General features: G+C 40.5%; 1 protein-coding gene across 1 annotated transcript in view; it reads left to right on the top strand.

The window, feature by feature from the left end:
• The window catches only part of cux2b (cut-like homeobox 2b), a 91,041-nt gene that overhangs the window by 21,624 nt on the left and 52,628 nt on the right, over positions 1–16,789 (top strand). The window contains exon 2 of the mRNA XM_077600756.1: positions 15,949–16,059. Coding sequence (XP_077456882.1) covers positions 15,949–16,059 — 111 coding nt within the window. The remainder of the gene's footprint in view (positions 1–15,948; positions 16,060–16,789) is intronic.

Raw genomic sequence — 16,789 nt, forward strand, 5'->3', positions numbered from 1 at the left:
GCAACGCAGCCTGTGTGAATTAGGCCCATTTGCTCCCCTCCGTCTGAAACGCACCAACAGAAGGGGAGATGTTGACAACTCCTCACATCCTTTCCAATCTCCTGACACCTCCATTTTTTTTTATTTGTTTGTTTGTTTTAGCTCATCTCTCAAGCTGTCTTAAAACTTGGATTCATTTTTTTTTTCATTGTTTTTGCGCCACTGTGTGTTGACATTTAACATGGCTGTATTGAAACATAAGTTGTAAGAAAAAACGTCAACTTTTGACCTTCCAAAATCAGTTCTGCATCATGACTGATTTCACTTTTTGGTAGAATTGAAGATGCCTCTTAGGATTATTAGTTCTATCAATGTCTATCAATATTTCAGCCAATGATTTGAAATGTGAAACCATGCTATATTCACAAAAAGGGTTGTTACAAGTCAATTTGAGAGAAAATGGATAAATACTGTCCTCAAGTTTTAGTTTCTAATCTTGTTTTTTCAAAAACATGACCAAATGAGGGTCAATTCTTTGTGTTACCAGCAAAAGTTCGCCCAAAGTTAAACCTTTGTCAACACCCGTGGCCTTCTGATGGCGTGCTTAAAAGCGCCAACCCTTTTAAAGTTCCTGCCTTTTTAATGTGTGAATCGCTTTGCCTTTTGTGATGCGATTGCCCCGAAGTTGGGAAACGTTCACAAGGTCACTTGCTCGTTAGCTCTTTTTTTCCCCTGGCTTATTTCTTCCCCCTAGCAGACATCCATTCATAGACCCCCTACCCTCTGCTTCCTCCAGAACCAAATCGAAGTCGTTGGTCACTTCAAATCTGTACCGAGTGGGGTCGGGCGCCGAGATCAATTCGGTTGACCCAGATACATCGGCCGCGCTCGTCTCAGCGATTAGCCACAATTTGCTCGTAAGCTAACGACTCCAGAAGACATTGTGGAGAGAACCATTTGCCATGAAATGGCGGCGTCCGTTTTGTTTTGTTTTGTTTTCTCTTTCATTCTAAAAGGATTTATAAGCCGAGCCTCCGAAATCAATTGCTTTGCTTTAGTGGTAAGGCTGGTTTTTAAAGCGGTGCCGTCTGGTAGGAATGATTGAGATGTTTGTGTAGCCCCCCCCTCATGCTCTGTCTGTTGTACTTGTCACTCCTATCAGAGCCCTCTGCAACCTCCAAGCCCAGTAATGAGTTGTATTACACGCTCTGTGGTGGGAATGTCTGGTTTTAGGAAGCAGTGTTCAATCTTGGCGCTATGAATAGATGGGAAAGGGGAATGCACTTTGTCGGCCTTGAAAGTCACCCAACCGAAACGGGCAGGACGGAGTGACGGAACTCGTTGATGGGTCTGCAGTGCGGACCTGGATCTGATTGTACGCCAACCCTTGCTCATTGGCTACAAATGAAAGAAATGTTTGGCGGAGATCGGACATTTTGGCTTGTTTTTCGGCCGTCTTTTACTTTTACAAATGGCCACCAAATGGAAATAGTTTTTTGCTCGGCTCATTCGTCACTCAAGCCTTTTATTGTGACCTTTCCGTAATAACCAGGAAGCTACATAGCTAAGGGCTAAGTGATTTCAGGAAACTCAGCTCTCATTGTCTTTTGGAGGAAAGTATTTTATACTTAGATGGCAACAAACTCCATCGGCTTTAAAAACATAGCCTGTAATCTTCTGTTATTTTACATACAAATTGCATTCTGGGCGATGCATTCATCATTGCTCATATTCGGCCCACACTTAAATGAAAAATGTTTCTGAGATGAATAATGGATCCCCACTGTAGTATAATTGTGTGTGTCTTGAATATGGTTGATTCCCGCCTCTGCTTTTCTACACATTCGCTTTACTGGCTCGGATGGAGTTTGAGAGCAGATTATTCCCTTGTTACATTACCTGCACTTCAAGTATTGTTGAATACTAGCAAAACTATCATTTTTGTGTGCCTTCATTTCCTAGCGGCTTGCTAACATGCAGCAATTCATCGATAAATAATCGATTATCAGTTCAAGAGTACCCTCTAAGCGATGTTTATTCCATGACCGGCCAGTGTTAACTATCATTTCGGACAATACCGTATAATATTTGATTAATATAAATTGCAAGGCCAGCCACACCATGTGAAAAAGTGCCATTTATAATTCGTAAAATACGGAATGCCAGTTTTTACGCAGTTTCCGACATTTTTCTAGCTGTAATTGAGCAAGGCTTTTTGGTTTTGACGCAGACACAGGTTTGTAATCCCAGCAGAAATGTTCTCCTTAGGAAACGTTTCCTTTTCGTTTTGGACTGCCACACTCCAACCTTCTGCCACGTTAAAAGCAGGCAAAAGCTCTGGCAGCACACTCTGTCGTGCTCTACTTGCTCCTGACGCTTTCCGCCGTCCCCGTAGTCTCCAAGCTCGTCCTGGGAGACACCCTGACACCGGAGTTACAGATGGGAAGCATCGGACCGAGAAAGCCGGTGTCACAACGCGGATTGGAATTCACAATTGGGACGAAATACCAAACAAATACGCCGGCACATGTATGCTTTTCACAGTTTGTTCACCCAGCTGTTTCCCGGCTTTGTCCCGCTTGTCTCATCACCAAAACCTGGCTGCGGGTGGCTCGTAATAGTCTGCGATTTGTTCCGCGTGACTCCCTTTTTTCTTAGACTGGGTGCTCTTTTTTTAGATGTGTAGTCGCTACTTCTCATCGTGCTTGTTCAGTCAAAGACGTATCTAGGAACCAAGTGCTTATGTACTGTATTTGCTTTTGCTGATATGAGCTTGACGATCAAAGGAGAGCACGGGACATTCCTTTTTGCAAATGAAGAAGGCACAATTATTCCCTCTCAGTTAAGTGTCCTTTGATTCCCACGTGAGTTTAATCTGTGGAAATTGATAAAAGGATGCTTGTTGGTCCCGGACGTCACACAATCCCCGTTTGATGGATAAAACGGTCACCCGAATGAATCTTTCTTGCGGCAAACCGGGCCTCTAGGTCTGGACTAATTGATTGATCATACGACTTGCTGATACAATCAAACCCTGACCTGATTTATGGCTATAAATCGATTGATTGATATGTTTTTTTCCCTCGCCGCTGGCTGGGTGGGGGTGATTTTGGCGATAGGCGGGGGGTAGGACACCTCCCGGTCGCCCATTCATCTCGGCGCCGTCAGCTTCGCTGGTTTAGCGCGGTATATTAAGAAAGGCCTGCATATCTCTGCTGACATTTCCAATGTGCAGAACGGCAATGACCTGCTCCAGATTAACCCCAACTTGTTCTCGTAAGCACCACTGATTGTAAAAGATAGGGAGCGGCCAGAGTCGGCGACAAAAATATGAAGTGTGACTTTTCTGCTCTGCCGTTCGCATAGATCATTCGGAGGAACAGCGAAAAATCAATGGCACGTTCCAAAGCCAATCAAAACAAATATCTTGAGACTTTCTGCTCGTCCACGGCTTTGGAAAGGCCCAGTGTTTAAAAGCTGATTTACAGTGAAATGGAGTCCAATGGCTCCAGCCGCTTGTCTGTCCACCCGCCTGTTCAGAATATGAAATGAAAGTTAAACACTGGATCTCCTGCATGGGGAGGAGGGGAGTCAACGCGTGGGCAGTGTAGCATCAAATAGATTTTGTTTCCTCTCGTGTAAACGCCTAATGTGCGCCGAGTGCCCTGACACAGATGAATGTAAGGAATTTGCCGTTAAGACTTAACGGCCCTTTTGAGAGACAACGCGAGTAACCGCTAGCGTGGAACGTGTACCAGTAACACCCCCCAACTCATACGTGTGTGCATCCTCTGTATTTACAGTATCTCGCACTCAACATTTACGCACACGGTCCATTTGCACATGTACACACACACACGTGTGCACAAAATAGAGGAAAATATTTTCACAAGCCCTGCTGTGTTGACATGTTGCAGATATACAGTATATTTATATTTGGTTGGATAGAGAAAAATAGTTTTCAGTGAAAAATCAAAACTACTTCGAGTCAATTTATACATTCATTTTCTGAGAACATGCCAACTCCCTACAGTAAGGAACGATCTGGGATCGAACCCTCGACCGCAGAACTGTTAGGCCGACGTGTTAACCACTCGGTCACCGGTCCGTAAATGATCAGTGTTAAACCACATGATTTATACGTGAAAAGATTAGTTGACTAAACGGAAGAATAACCGTTGATTGGTCGATTATGAATTGCTTGTATGGCTCCAGTTTTTTTTAGCTAGGTCTACAATGTCCTGTGTGTCCTGTGTCTGTCTTGCTACTGCAACCAAGACATTTCCCGAATACAGGATGAAATAAAGTTCTAATCTAATCTAATCTTGCCAGCAAACAGGTTCTGCCAAGCGACCTAAATCTTTTAGGTTGGCTAATCACTAGTTAAAACAAGCGCCTGATTAAAAGTGTGCAGCAGAGACCACATTCAAAGCGTAAAAATTGCCAACGATCGGGCTCATTTGCTCATTTTATTATGGCAGCCCAATCATCATTGTAATTAAATTCATTAGCTCTTAACTGTATATATTTCAACTGACTATGACCACACACTGCGTGAAAAAAAACAATGGACGTATAACATACTTCTCTCCCCGCCCAGGCTAATTTTTAATATATACAGTGTTACCCTTTGCCACAGAAGATGGCACATTCCAAAATGATTCATGTATAAACTGCCCTTTTAAGTGTCTGCTCCCATTCTGCTGCACGAGTACAGATCTCGGCGCCTTTGTGTCAGAACTCAAAAGCGGCGAGCTGCTTGTTGTCAGCACTAGTTTTATTCCCACTCTCACCGCTCTATTTAGATTCATTTTATTTTTGGTTCAAATGCTGTAAAATGAAAGCACCGCAGAGAGAAGGAGGGTAAAGTAGCATTCCCTCTCCCTCTCTCTCTCTCTCTCTCAGACAGGTGGCCTCGGTTTTATGTCGCCGGGCCCCCAGGGTCCCGCAACGGAGCCTGAGCGAGAGGAGGGACCTCTCTCGGCGCTTCGCAGGTGGTGCGAAACGTGGCCGCCTCTCCGTACCTGAAATATTCAGATTCTTCCAGCAGCCGAGCTTTGATCTCCCCGCAATCGACGGGGGAACGGTGAAAGAGTACGGGGGAGAAAACAACAAAAACAAGAGGAAGAGCAGCACACCTGAGAGCCAACAGATTGACATCTCTTAAGAGAGAATAAACAATTGCAGGTTCGCTGCCATGCGTTGCATTGCGTTGCGTTGCTCCGGCTCACCGTTTCTGGTGAAAGTGGGCCATCGCGGCGACAACCGCATTTCGTAGAGCCTCTCCTACCAACTGACCTGAATGGTGGAGCTTTAGAGAGAAACCGAGACCAATTTACCGTCCCCTGCTTTTAAAGGAAATGGGAAAACTAACATTGTCTTTTATTTATTTGCGCAAGTGGAGAACTTTCTATCCAAAGCCAGCGGTTCTGTTGTCGTTTCTTTGGATCTTCTCCAACTTCCTTTCTCCATGTGTTAGGCCCCTACACTATGTCCGGACCGGCCGTGTTTCTTTTTCTCCTCGCGCGATGGCTTCCTGTACAAAATCAACGTAATCGCGCGTGAGGAAGCAGCCAATCAAGTAGGCGTTCTCATTTGTGTGACTTCAATTGCCAAAGCCGGAACCTTCCTCAAGGTCTTGTCGACAAAAGTCCAAAGAAAGATAGAAAGAAAATGATCAGACTAAGAGAATTGTCAAAATATTAGAACAGCGGTCCCAAAACAATTCCACAAAGGGTTCCAAAAATTTAATCATATACATGTATATAGCAATATATTCTTATTACGAGATGAATGCCATTTTATTGCTTATGTTCCTTTTATTGGGCTGAGACTTTTTTTGGTACCTCATCAAAAATCTTTTGGCGTGATGTTAAGAGATTGAAGTAATATTAGGAAAAAAAAGTTGTAAAATAGTGAGGTATTAGTCTGATATAACATATTTTTACATGAATCTGGTTCACAAAAAAGTTGTAAAATAGTGAGGTATTAGTCTGATATAACATATTTTTACATGAATCTGGTTCATGTAAAAATATGTTATATCAGACTAATACCTCACTATTTTACAACTTTTTTTCCTAATATTACTTCAATCTCTCAACATCACGCCAAAAGATTTTTGATGAGGTACCAAAAAAAGTCTCAGCCCAATAAAAGTTGTAAAATAGTGAGATATTAGTCTGATATAACATATTTTTACATGAACCAGAAGTTGTGTTTTGCACCAAGCAGACTACAAGTTTTTTGACGACAGGCGTAGTGTGAGCGCCGCACAAAACAAGACCCGCCTGAATGCAACATTTAAGGTTAGTTAAGGATCTTAACAACCATTTATTTAGGTCTTCAGCTTTCTAGAAAAATACCAATAGTGCCTATCTACGCTATAAATCAAACAAGCAAAATATATCGATTCAATTCTCGGACTTATTTATTTCTCGACTATTTAAGATATGTAGTTTTGTTCTATTTTTAACCCGGTACAACATTATAAACAATTATATCAAAGACAGCTTGGACAGCACCCACCACATGAGTTAATCATCTCTTCTTCTGGCGTCACCCTACTTGCGTGCTAATGAATCACACAACTGTGTCATTAGTCCGAGAGAATGTGCGGCACAATGAGAATAGCCATGCTGATTGTAACTACACTGTTGTAAAAAAGGAGCAGAACAATGGCCGCCCTTAATGATGATAAATAAGGTGTTCTCTAAGATCTCCATTTGGAGTATTCACCTGATAAATTGTATCGAACCCACACCATTTCTAATCGGAGGACATTTCCATGTACAATATTTATTTTAACAATATTTGCCTCATCTAAGATAAGCGGAAAATTCGCGAGTGTTTTGACTGCAGACAATATTGAGTTGGAAGAGATAAGTATAATTATGTTTTCTTATATATATGAAAATAGGAGACACGTTGACAAGTAGGCCGTCCTCTTCCACATCGAGTGCCAAAAACTGTAAATAATATGACGAATAATGGCTGACTGGTCACACCTTTGCTGGTTTTCACAACATTCGTACTCATTTCTTTCTTTCTTTTTTTCGGTGAGATTTAGCTTCCTGTTTGAAGACAGTCTGACATACTGGGGATTAATTATTTTGGATATTTTATCAGCCGTAGCAGTCCCGAGTTTAAAGAGGTGTCAGAATGAAATGGAATTTAACTCTGGGTAAGTCCTTTGCATCTCTGTGTATCACAATGTTTTTGACACTTGCCATAACTTCTAGGTCTTGTGAAAAGCAGGATATTTTATTGAATTTGAGCTTTAAAAAAATGGAGTTCAGGTATTCTTTGTGTTTTTGATTAAAAAATATACAGACGCTCCCCTACTTACGAACGAGTTAGGTTCCGAGCGATTGTTCATAAGTTGAATTTGTTTGTAAGTTGATTCAGTGCTATATTTTGTATTATAATTTATGTTTAAGGCCTATATAAGTATATTGAAGGTTTATATAAGTGCATTTGTATGTTTAAGGCTTGTATAAGTAACACGCATTGGTTTGTACTGAAAAAAAACATTTAATAAAATGGAGAGAATATGTACAGTACTGTATAGAGAGAGAGAGAGATTTATGTATTAGAAACTGGCCGAAAGAAGCGCTCTAACGACGATTGCACAGTTTTCTTCTTTTTTTCATCATAAATGATGCGGTAGCACTGTATGGCATCATTCAATTGAGCATTCAGTTCACGCACTTCCACATTGCAACAAACTGGGCAGAGGAAGGTGGATGCTGGGTGAGCTGAGCTCTCACAGCGCCAGGCGTCGGTATTAGCGGCGGAAAGAAAGAAGCACTACTCTGGAAAAGGCACGCAATACAAAATCGAACTTACGAACATTTTTCGACAAACGCAATTTGCAGACACATTCGTATGTACCGTTGTTCGTAACTCGAATGTTCGTAAGTAGGGGAGCGTCTGTATAAGGCATACCCTTGATTCAGTCATCATTTTTGTAGTTGCAAATACGGCTTATATGCGAGAAAATACGGTATATATACGCAAATTAGTTCACAGTCAGTATCACATAGCAATTACTTAATTGTTGCAATAATAGTGACCATAAGAGGGAATTCTAAACATTTTTCTCGATATATATCACCCATGGCAAGAAGGTGCAAGACTTGATAAATGTGGGGTGTGGTCCCTGATTATATTGAGTAGACTATAAACAAAGGTCCCTCTCTCTATTGTTTGGGGCCCCGCCTTATATGAGAAAGATCAAGTCCGATAGATTATGACATCAGACGATGGTATCGACTGTAATAAATTTCCCCGGCATGATGGATAAAGGTGTTATTTGAGATATTTTCGTTCATAAATGTGCAGGGAAGACAGGAGAGTTTTCTGCAAGAGGAAGTTTTTAGCTAAGGTGCTAATGAATTGCATAGAGAGGGTTTGACAGTGATTCATTAAAAAAGGTTCGCCTTGATTACATCTGTAGTAGTAAGCTTTCTTGGGGCCGCTGGCAAAGATAAAGCAGGGTGGAAAATGTTGACAAGTGAAGAGGGGGAAAAAAAAAATCTGCCAAAAGTACCGCACTAAGGTGGCTTGAGTTAAAATCACTATTGTACGCATGGCTTGGACGGCATAAATTAAATGCGAAAAAGGGGAGGAGGAGAAGAGAGGAAAAGGCAGATGGGGTATTATTTTTTCTTTTTGTATCCCAACTAATTGCAATCATAGGCAGATGTTGGAAAGTGTGACAGCATCAGCAGAATTGCTGCTGAGAGCACAGAATCTTTGTCTAAAAATAATCAGACATTCTGTGTGCTGCTGTTTGTTATAATGGTAATCGATGCTGGAGGCTTTGAATTCCATCAATTTATAGATCCACTCTGTTCTGCCTGGCGACCGTACGGTTTCACCACCCCCACCGCGTCGACACTGAACACAGAAGCGCGCGCAGCCCCGAATCGGGTTTTTATTTTGTATTCTTTTGCACAAAATAGCGGCCGGCCGCTCCGTCTCCGCCTGAGCCGGCACGGCCTGGCGTTTAGATAAGTGGCGTTCCCTTTCATAAGAGCCTTATCGCCACCTGTCCTCTGTCAGACGCAGCATTGTCCATAGCTCCCCCAGATTAGCTGTGCATCTCAGATGCCAATTTTAGGAGGACGAATGATCAATAAATCAAACGGCCGCGATCGATGGCCCCAATCATTGCAGTCTAGTCCGTCCTTAACGTTATTACCGCCTCCCGCCGCGGGCATCGGGTCGGGTGGTGGGAGTGGGGGGTCGAATTTTGCGAGCTTTGTGGAAAAGCACATACATTTGCAGCCGTGTGACGGCCGTAATTTACTCTTATCAGTCCTCCTTGGCAGGAATAACTGCTCAAATGTGTACGCGTGGGTCTGTAAACAAGGAAGGGGAGGCTGTGACCTGCTTGACCCGGTGGTCGAATTGCGAGCCGAGGATCGGGGGGTATCTCTCTTGGTCTGTTTAAGCCACAGCGACCATTCTTTCAATCCCAGTCTGTCAATTTGTTCCAAAACTTACATTAACACAAGTTTTTTTTATTTCTGTTGTTGGTGGAAGTTAAGCAGAGGAACCAACATAAATCTATAGATGTCCAGACAGAATAAAAAGACCCCAGGGGAGGGTTGACTAAAGACCATGCCACTGTGATGCACCACACTACCTACTGTAGGTCAAAGACTATTGACTTACTGTATATTTCCAACACCAATAAAATTCTGCAATTAACAGGCAATGACTTTGTGGTATCTTACTGGCTTTGACGGAGTTAAAGTCAATTTTTCAGAGCCCGGGTACGTACCTAAAGAAAATTGGGCTGGTTTAGTCCGGTTTATCACCTTCGGATAAGACAGAATGTTCTCCAGCTAAATTCGGGGAAAGATGGAGGTGATTATCTTTGGGTCTAAAAAAGGGGAAGATCAGAGATCGGCACTGACGTATACAAATCAAGCCAGAAATCTTGGCATAATTTTTGAATCAGACCTAAACTTTGACAGCCATCAATTGTTCATCACTAAATCTGACCACCTAAGAGACTTAGCCACTACCAATAGGAAAATATATATACAGACGCTACCCTACTTACGAACATACGACTTACGAATAACGGTACATACGAACATGTCTGCAAATTGCGTAAGTTGCGTAAGTGTGTGACGTGTCTCCAGTGCGCAAAGAACCTTATTCATTTTTATCATTAAATATCTCGTGCATCCATTATTCAATATGGTTGGTGAAAAGCGAAAGGCTTTTAGTGAGGGAGGTGCAAGGAAGAGGCAAGCCATTTCATTTGAAACGAGTGGCAATAATTAAAAAGCTTGATGCGCGTGAGAAAGTGTTGCACGGGAATACAACTTGAATCGTTCGACCGTCAGTACCATTTATAAACATAAAGATCGAGCAGCAGGACGCAAATATTGAACGTTGCACAAAGTTTGCAAATCAATTGAATGATGCCATACAGTGCTACCGCAACATTATGATGAAAAAAAGAAGAAAACTGTGCAATCGTTATTAGATAGCTTCTTTCGGCCAGTTTCTAGTAAATATCTCTCTCTCTAATGTATGTATACAGTACTGTATGTATTCTCTCCATTTTATTAAATGTTTTTTTCAGTACAAACCAATGCTGGTTACTTATACAAGCCTTAAACATACAAATGCACTCATATAAACCTTCAATATACTTCTATAGGCCTTAAACATAAATTATAATACAAAATATAGCACTGAATCAACTTACAAACAAATTCAACTTATGAACAATCGCTCGGAACGTAACTCGTTCGTAAGTAGGGGAGCGTCTGTATATGCACAAATTAGACTTGACATGCACGAAACTGCAAGGTGACAAAGACAAAACACTATAATGCAAGACAATGCGGCCGATACGGTCGTTTATTTCAAAATGGCGAAAGGATAAACAAACGCGAAACAAAATTTATTTTGACATCTATGAATGAAATTCTAGAAAAGAAATAAAACTTTAAAAAAACCCTCACTTGTGCCTGCCATTGCTCAGTCAGGGCGCCGCCATTTTACCGTAGTTAAACGTGCTCTGATTGGCCAGACGCGAGAAGCCTTGATACATGTGTTCGTAGTGTTTACCATGTCAGCAGCACATCCCAATAGTTGTTAAGACTGATCAAAGGTATTGTGGTCAATCATTAAAATATCAGCCTTGATACCTGCGTAATGTGTATCTCATGCTATTATTGCACCCAGAGACTCGTTTGAAAACTAGACCGCTACGGACACACTTCCTGGTTGTACTGCTCACGTGACTTCTTGAACTTCTTGACTTCTTGACTTTTTGAATTCGTCCACGTGCAGGCAACACCCTTTCAGACGATCGTTTCAATTCGTACATTATCTCAGAAATACCTCGTGCCATGATTTTCCCTTCAAAGTAACACATTTGCACTCGTAAAATTCAACGTTTTAAGGCAATTTTAAGGGTACGGCTGTATGGCTTATACGCGGAGGTGGTCAATATGCGAGAAAATACGGTATGTATGTTAGTTATTGAAACCTAATAAATTATGAGGTGGGTTAACACACGCAATGGGACTACTACTACTACAGTGAGAAAGAATTAGCCAACAAGAGGGAATAAAATACATAGATAATTATGAATAATGTTTTACAAAATGCCACGCAAGGCATGCTGGGCATCGTTTTCAGCAGAAACACTAATTCTCATACACTCACTATTTGGGATTCAATAAGTGATGCATGGAAAGGAATTGTAAACAGGAGTGTTCAACAAATTAGGGCAAACCATATACTCCATAGAGAATATACAGAAAAAAATCCATTTATTAAATATCATGCTCTCTTCATGTAGTCTTAAATTTTAAAAGCACTCACAAGTATGAACTCAACTTTATTCACCATATATGTAAGTAGTTATTTTGATCACTGAGTATACCCGTATGTGAGCATTCTAAACCCTTATGGTTCATAACAACAGTATTTTTGGTCTCCCATGCACTTAATGAAAACTTCCCCAAATAGATTGGCTATGTAAGTGATGTACCCTTGCAAAAACTAAATCTGACTTGCTGTCAAGTATGTCAATCGAAATCCCAGACACCAGATAGGATGGACGATAGGCTAAAGGGGCTCTGACATTGTTTTCTTTTCTTAATCATAACTAATTTACCCATAGCAAGGAAGGACAACCAGATATATGTACATATATATTGGATTGGATAACTTTATTCATCCCGTATTCGGGAAATTTCGTTGTCACAGTAGCAAGAGGGTGACGATGCAGAAATAGGCATGTTGCTGAAATATATATATATATATATATACACACACACACACAAATATATATATATATATATATATATATATATATATATATATATATATATATATATATACATACACATACATATACACATACGTGTGCATACACATATATATACATAAATATATATATATATACATACACATACGTGTGCATACACATATATATATAAGCACATATATATACATACACAGATGTACTTGCATGATTACGGTAGGTCTTAACACTCAGCCATTTGTTTTGTTAAAGAGCCTGACAGCTGATATATATATATAAATAAATATATATATATATATATATATATATATATATATATATATATATATATATATATATATATATATATATATATTCCAAAAGAAAATGTGGTTGTCCGACAACCATAACGAGCCAGGTAATAGACACTTGCATTGTAGTTAATATATTTACATTTGCGCAAATAGACGTATGCTACTCTGCCTCTCTGTTTCAATTGGATAAATTCATTTTGGATTTCACATTTGAGGAAAGTATTTTTAATCTCATTTCCAAGTGAAGGGAAGGGGAAATGATGTTGTAGCCTTTGTATAAATAATTAAGAACATACTAAATAATGGCAGACTGTTATTGGGATTTTGAAATAGCTCATATTGCGATAGATGATTTTCCTTTCCATGGTGCCCAGCACCACTGTCTGATTATGTCCATGTTGATGTTGTGCAGTTTGGGTGCATACTTAGAAGAGCGTCCGCAAGAAACATCCATCCCACCTACCTTTTTAAGACAAAGTAGACACGGGTAAACAAACATATTGCTTTCCAGCGACACATTGCTCTCGCAGCCATCTCTGGACTTCCAATGCGCTACAGGTCTATCTTACTAAAGCCAATAAGCTTCTGGCTTCTTGGTCTTTGTTTCAGAGTCACAAGTCAGTGAGCTATCCCAACTCTGATTGACTTGAGGACACGAGCGGCGAATCCGTGCACAAATTCCCTTTGGCTTCGGCCCCGATGACAGCTTTTCTCTCCCAAGGGGACATTCATCAATTATAGCGGGATGTTTGACTGGCACAAGCTTAATGACAGGATCTCTGTATTGACCCGACTGCCACACACTCCAAATGTGCTCCCTCATGCCCTTTTTAAAAACCTGTCAAATGATCAAAGACCAAGTCTATATTTTCATTTTATTTTTTACAGCGTGTTCAATTCATTTTTCATCAACACTTTAGAGAGGAATGTACTTTATTTAAGGTAAATGTAGTGTTATTTCTCAACAGCATAGATCAATACATATCCAAATGTGTAGTGACAAAAAGAAACTACTCTCCTTCATAGTGTCAACTTAACACCTTCACATGTTTTTTTACAGTTTATCACCTGTGCTACAACTACTCATTGTATATTTACGATGTAATTCTTAAAATAGACCGTTCTCTTGAACAGAAAGAGACAAACACCGTTGTAACAGAGGTTTCATTTGATGGATTGTTGTGATTTTACTGACTTTAATCCCTTTTAATGATCCACAACACTAAAGACGCCTTCCCAAACAACCGTAGTATTATCATTATGTATGGAGTTTCTTTGCCCTTACAGTCTAGCCATTCACTAGGGATGGAATGTAATGACTCACCGAATATATCGATGTATGGATTCATATTCTTAGGCTGCAACATCATCGATCTGCACTCGGCAAGCTTGCCTTTCTGGACGACGTATTGATCCAAAATCATTTTGAAAGGCGATCGATTGATTGCTTCAATACGAGGCAGACTTTATATGTTCTATATTTTCCACAGTTTTTTTTGCTCAATTAGCATCCATAACATTTAAGTTTGAATTCACGTGGCAGACTATTAAACACAACCACTGCGGCGTTGACGTCGTTTTCCCCATCTGAGGCGGTTTAACCGTGTGCGGTCGATTGGTCGCCGGTCTTTTGGTCGCGGTCTTTTGGTCGCCCTGATCGCGACAACGGGCGACCAAAAGACCGACGACCAATAGACCGGCGACAAAACAAGGTAAAACAACACGGTCTAGCATCAATAAAAGCCAACAATGGCCATGAGCAGTTTCACTGAGCCGACGTATAAGAGTTTGTATGTACATGCGTTGTCCCTTTAAGAAGCTACGTCAGTCAGGGTCTTAACAAGTTCTCCAACAAAAAACAATAAAAGTACGGGAAATTCTGAGCTTTTCTTTAGCCTAATAATTACTAGGGCATTAAATATGACTAAATAGTAATTCGCAGTTTGTATTTAGGGAATTTGAGCAACGATTTAAATGGTAATTATCACTTACCTTCCGGGCGACCAAAAGACCGGCGACCAATCGACTGTGTACCGGTTTAACGCCGTAAAATCTACAAAATGGCATTGTATGTACACCGCCATGGCTCGAGGCCTGAAAAACCCATTTGACAACTTGTAAAAGTGACAACTTGAGTAAAATACAGTGGTGTGATACATAGTATTGCAGATTTTATTCCTTCAATTTGCTCAGTGACTTGTCAGTCCAGGGACTTGAACCTGTAGCCCTTCAATTAACGGGTCCGACCGAAAGCCCGCCACTATCCCACGACGCCGCTAAGGTTGAATTCTCATCCTGTCCACGTGTGTGAGGATTTATCAAATTGCCTTTAAGTAAGCCTGCCAATGTATTTTAATTAAAACACAGTCCATTTATTTCCCACCTTCATAAATACACTCCCTTTTAATATAATCCCTGGCACTTTTTTTTCTCCATTTGTACTTTCAAAATAACAAAAAAAGCTCCTTCGTTATAATGACTCACAGTTTAAAATGAAAAAGGTGAGCATACAGCTGTCTGGTCACTCAATACTCAGTGTAGGTGAGTAGATTCTAGAATTGCCTTTCGTTTTTTTCTTAGGTTTTTTTTTGTACTTAGCTGAAAGAGCCGGGAATTGGATGACGGATCGATAATATTGGATTTTTCGGATGGCGTGCGGGCAGCCGAGTCCGGCATGAATGCCAGGTTCTGATAAAGGACCCCGTTGCATGGACAGCTCTGAATAGTGCTTCAGACGTGTCGTCTGGGTGGAGCTCTCATTTCCTATCGCGCTGACATGTAAGCAAATGCTACGCAGCCAACAGGCAAGGGCAATCGTAGCTGAAGGGCTAACGCAAGGGGAGTGGCTACTCACTATTGAAAACCTCTTCCCAATCAATATAACGATGGATGAAAATAAATGTGACTTCTACTTGAGGCATTGTGTTTTGTTTTATTGGGCTATGGGCGTATTGTTTAAATTATTAGGTCTGGTTTAGACTTTGAAACAGTCCTTCAATTAAGAGGAGGCTTTATTACTTACTACGATTATTTTGTCGGGTTATTGGGTTTTCCACACGTGACTGGCCAGCCTCTCACTGGCGCTTGCTCTATAGCGGTTGAAAGTATATTGATTATTTCAAATACTGATTATCTAAAAGGCCTTGTGCTACTGTAGGCATCGGATTTATTTGAGTTAATTATTTATAGGCAAACACTGCCTGTAAGTATCAGTACTGCTAGACCATCATTATGGCAATAATAATATTCACTCTCGATTCAAATCGCAAGGTGGATTTACGCTTGCTTTTGGGTTGGCAGGGTAAATTGCGTCTTGTCTTTTTTCACTTGGGTCCGCTCACCACGGCGTTTGTCTTTTTTGTCTGTTTGCAGAGGGAGCTCAACTCTGTAGCATCTGAGCTGGCGGGTCGACAAGAGGAAAGTGAACATTCTCATAAGCATCTGCTAGAACTGAGCAGGGAGTTCAGGAGAAATGTACCAGAGGTGAGATACACATACTCATTTACAAAAGTAGGTGCCATTCACACCATTTAGTGCAGTGTTCCTTTGTGCAGGGTGCATTAGTACAGTAGATTTTGGCAGTTAGCGATACTTTTGGAGCTGTGGGTCAAAATGACTCTCATCAGGCCTTTTTTCATGACTTGAATGTTATTATTAAGACAAAAATTATGGATTTTTGCTTTTAAGTAAAGCTATTAGAAGAGTAGGAAAGGTGTTATGTTTCCTTAGATTCTGTGTTGAAGTGGTATGATGGAAAGGTTAGTTTTTATAATATAAAATAGTTCAATTTGAGATCAACTATGGTTTGTCTTTCACAGTCGTGATAGCGGATGAGGTAAGATTTTGGGAAAAAAACTCGGATATGAGTCAGATTTGAGGTGACTGTTAGTCACGCATTAAAAAAATGAAGTGGAACAAAAAATATTATATGGAATAGAGTCTATGTGAGTAAAGATGATTTGAACAGTGACCAAAAACAAACTATACGTTGTAGGGATAACAATAAAATGGAGGAAATCAGGCTAAAATGGTGTCTGGTAATGTAACATATTTAAAAAAAATACTATAACCAAACAGCGCAACAAATTCGGAAGAAAAAAAATACACCCGAGTACTGTATTTTGCTAACTATAAGTCGCACCTTTTTCATAGTACGACTTTTATTTTTATTGTCTCTCTGACCACCGACAGCCTGTCGTGTTTGTTTAAGGTC

This window comes from Stigmatopora argus, chromosome 5 (assembly GCF_051989625.1).
Source record: "Stigmatopora argus isolate UIUO_Sarg chromosome 5, RoL_Sarg_1.0, whole genome shotgun sequence".
Lineage (NCBI taxonomy): Eukaryota > Metazoa > Chordata > Actinopteri > Syngnathiformes > Syngnathidae > Stigmatopora > Stigmatopora argus.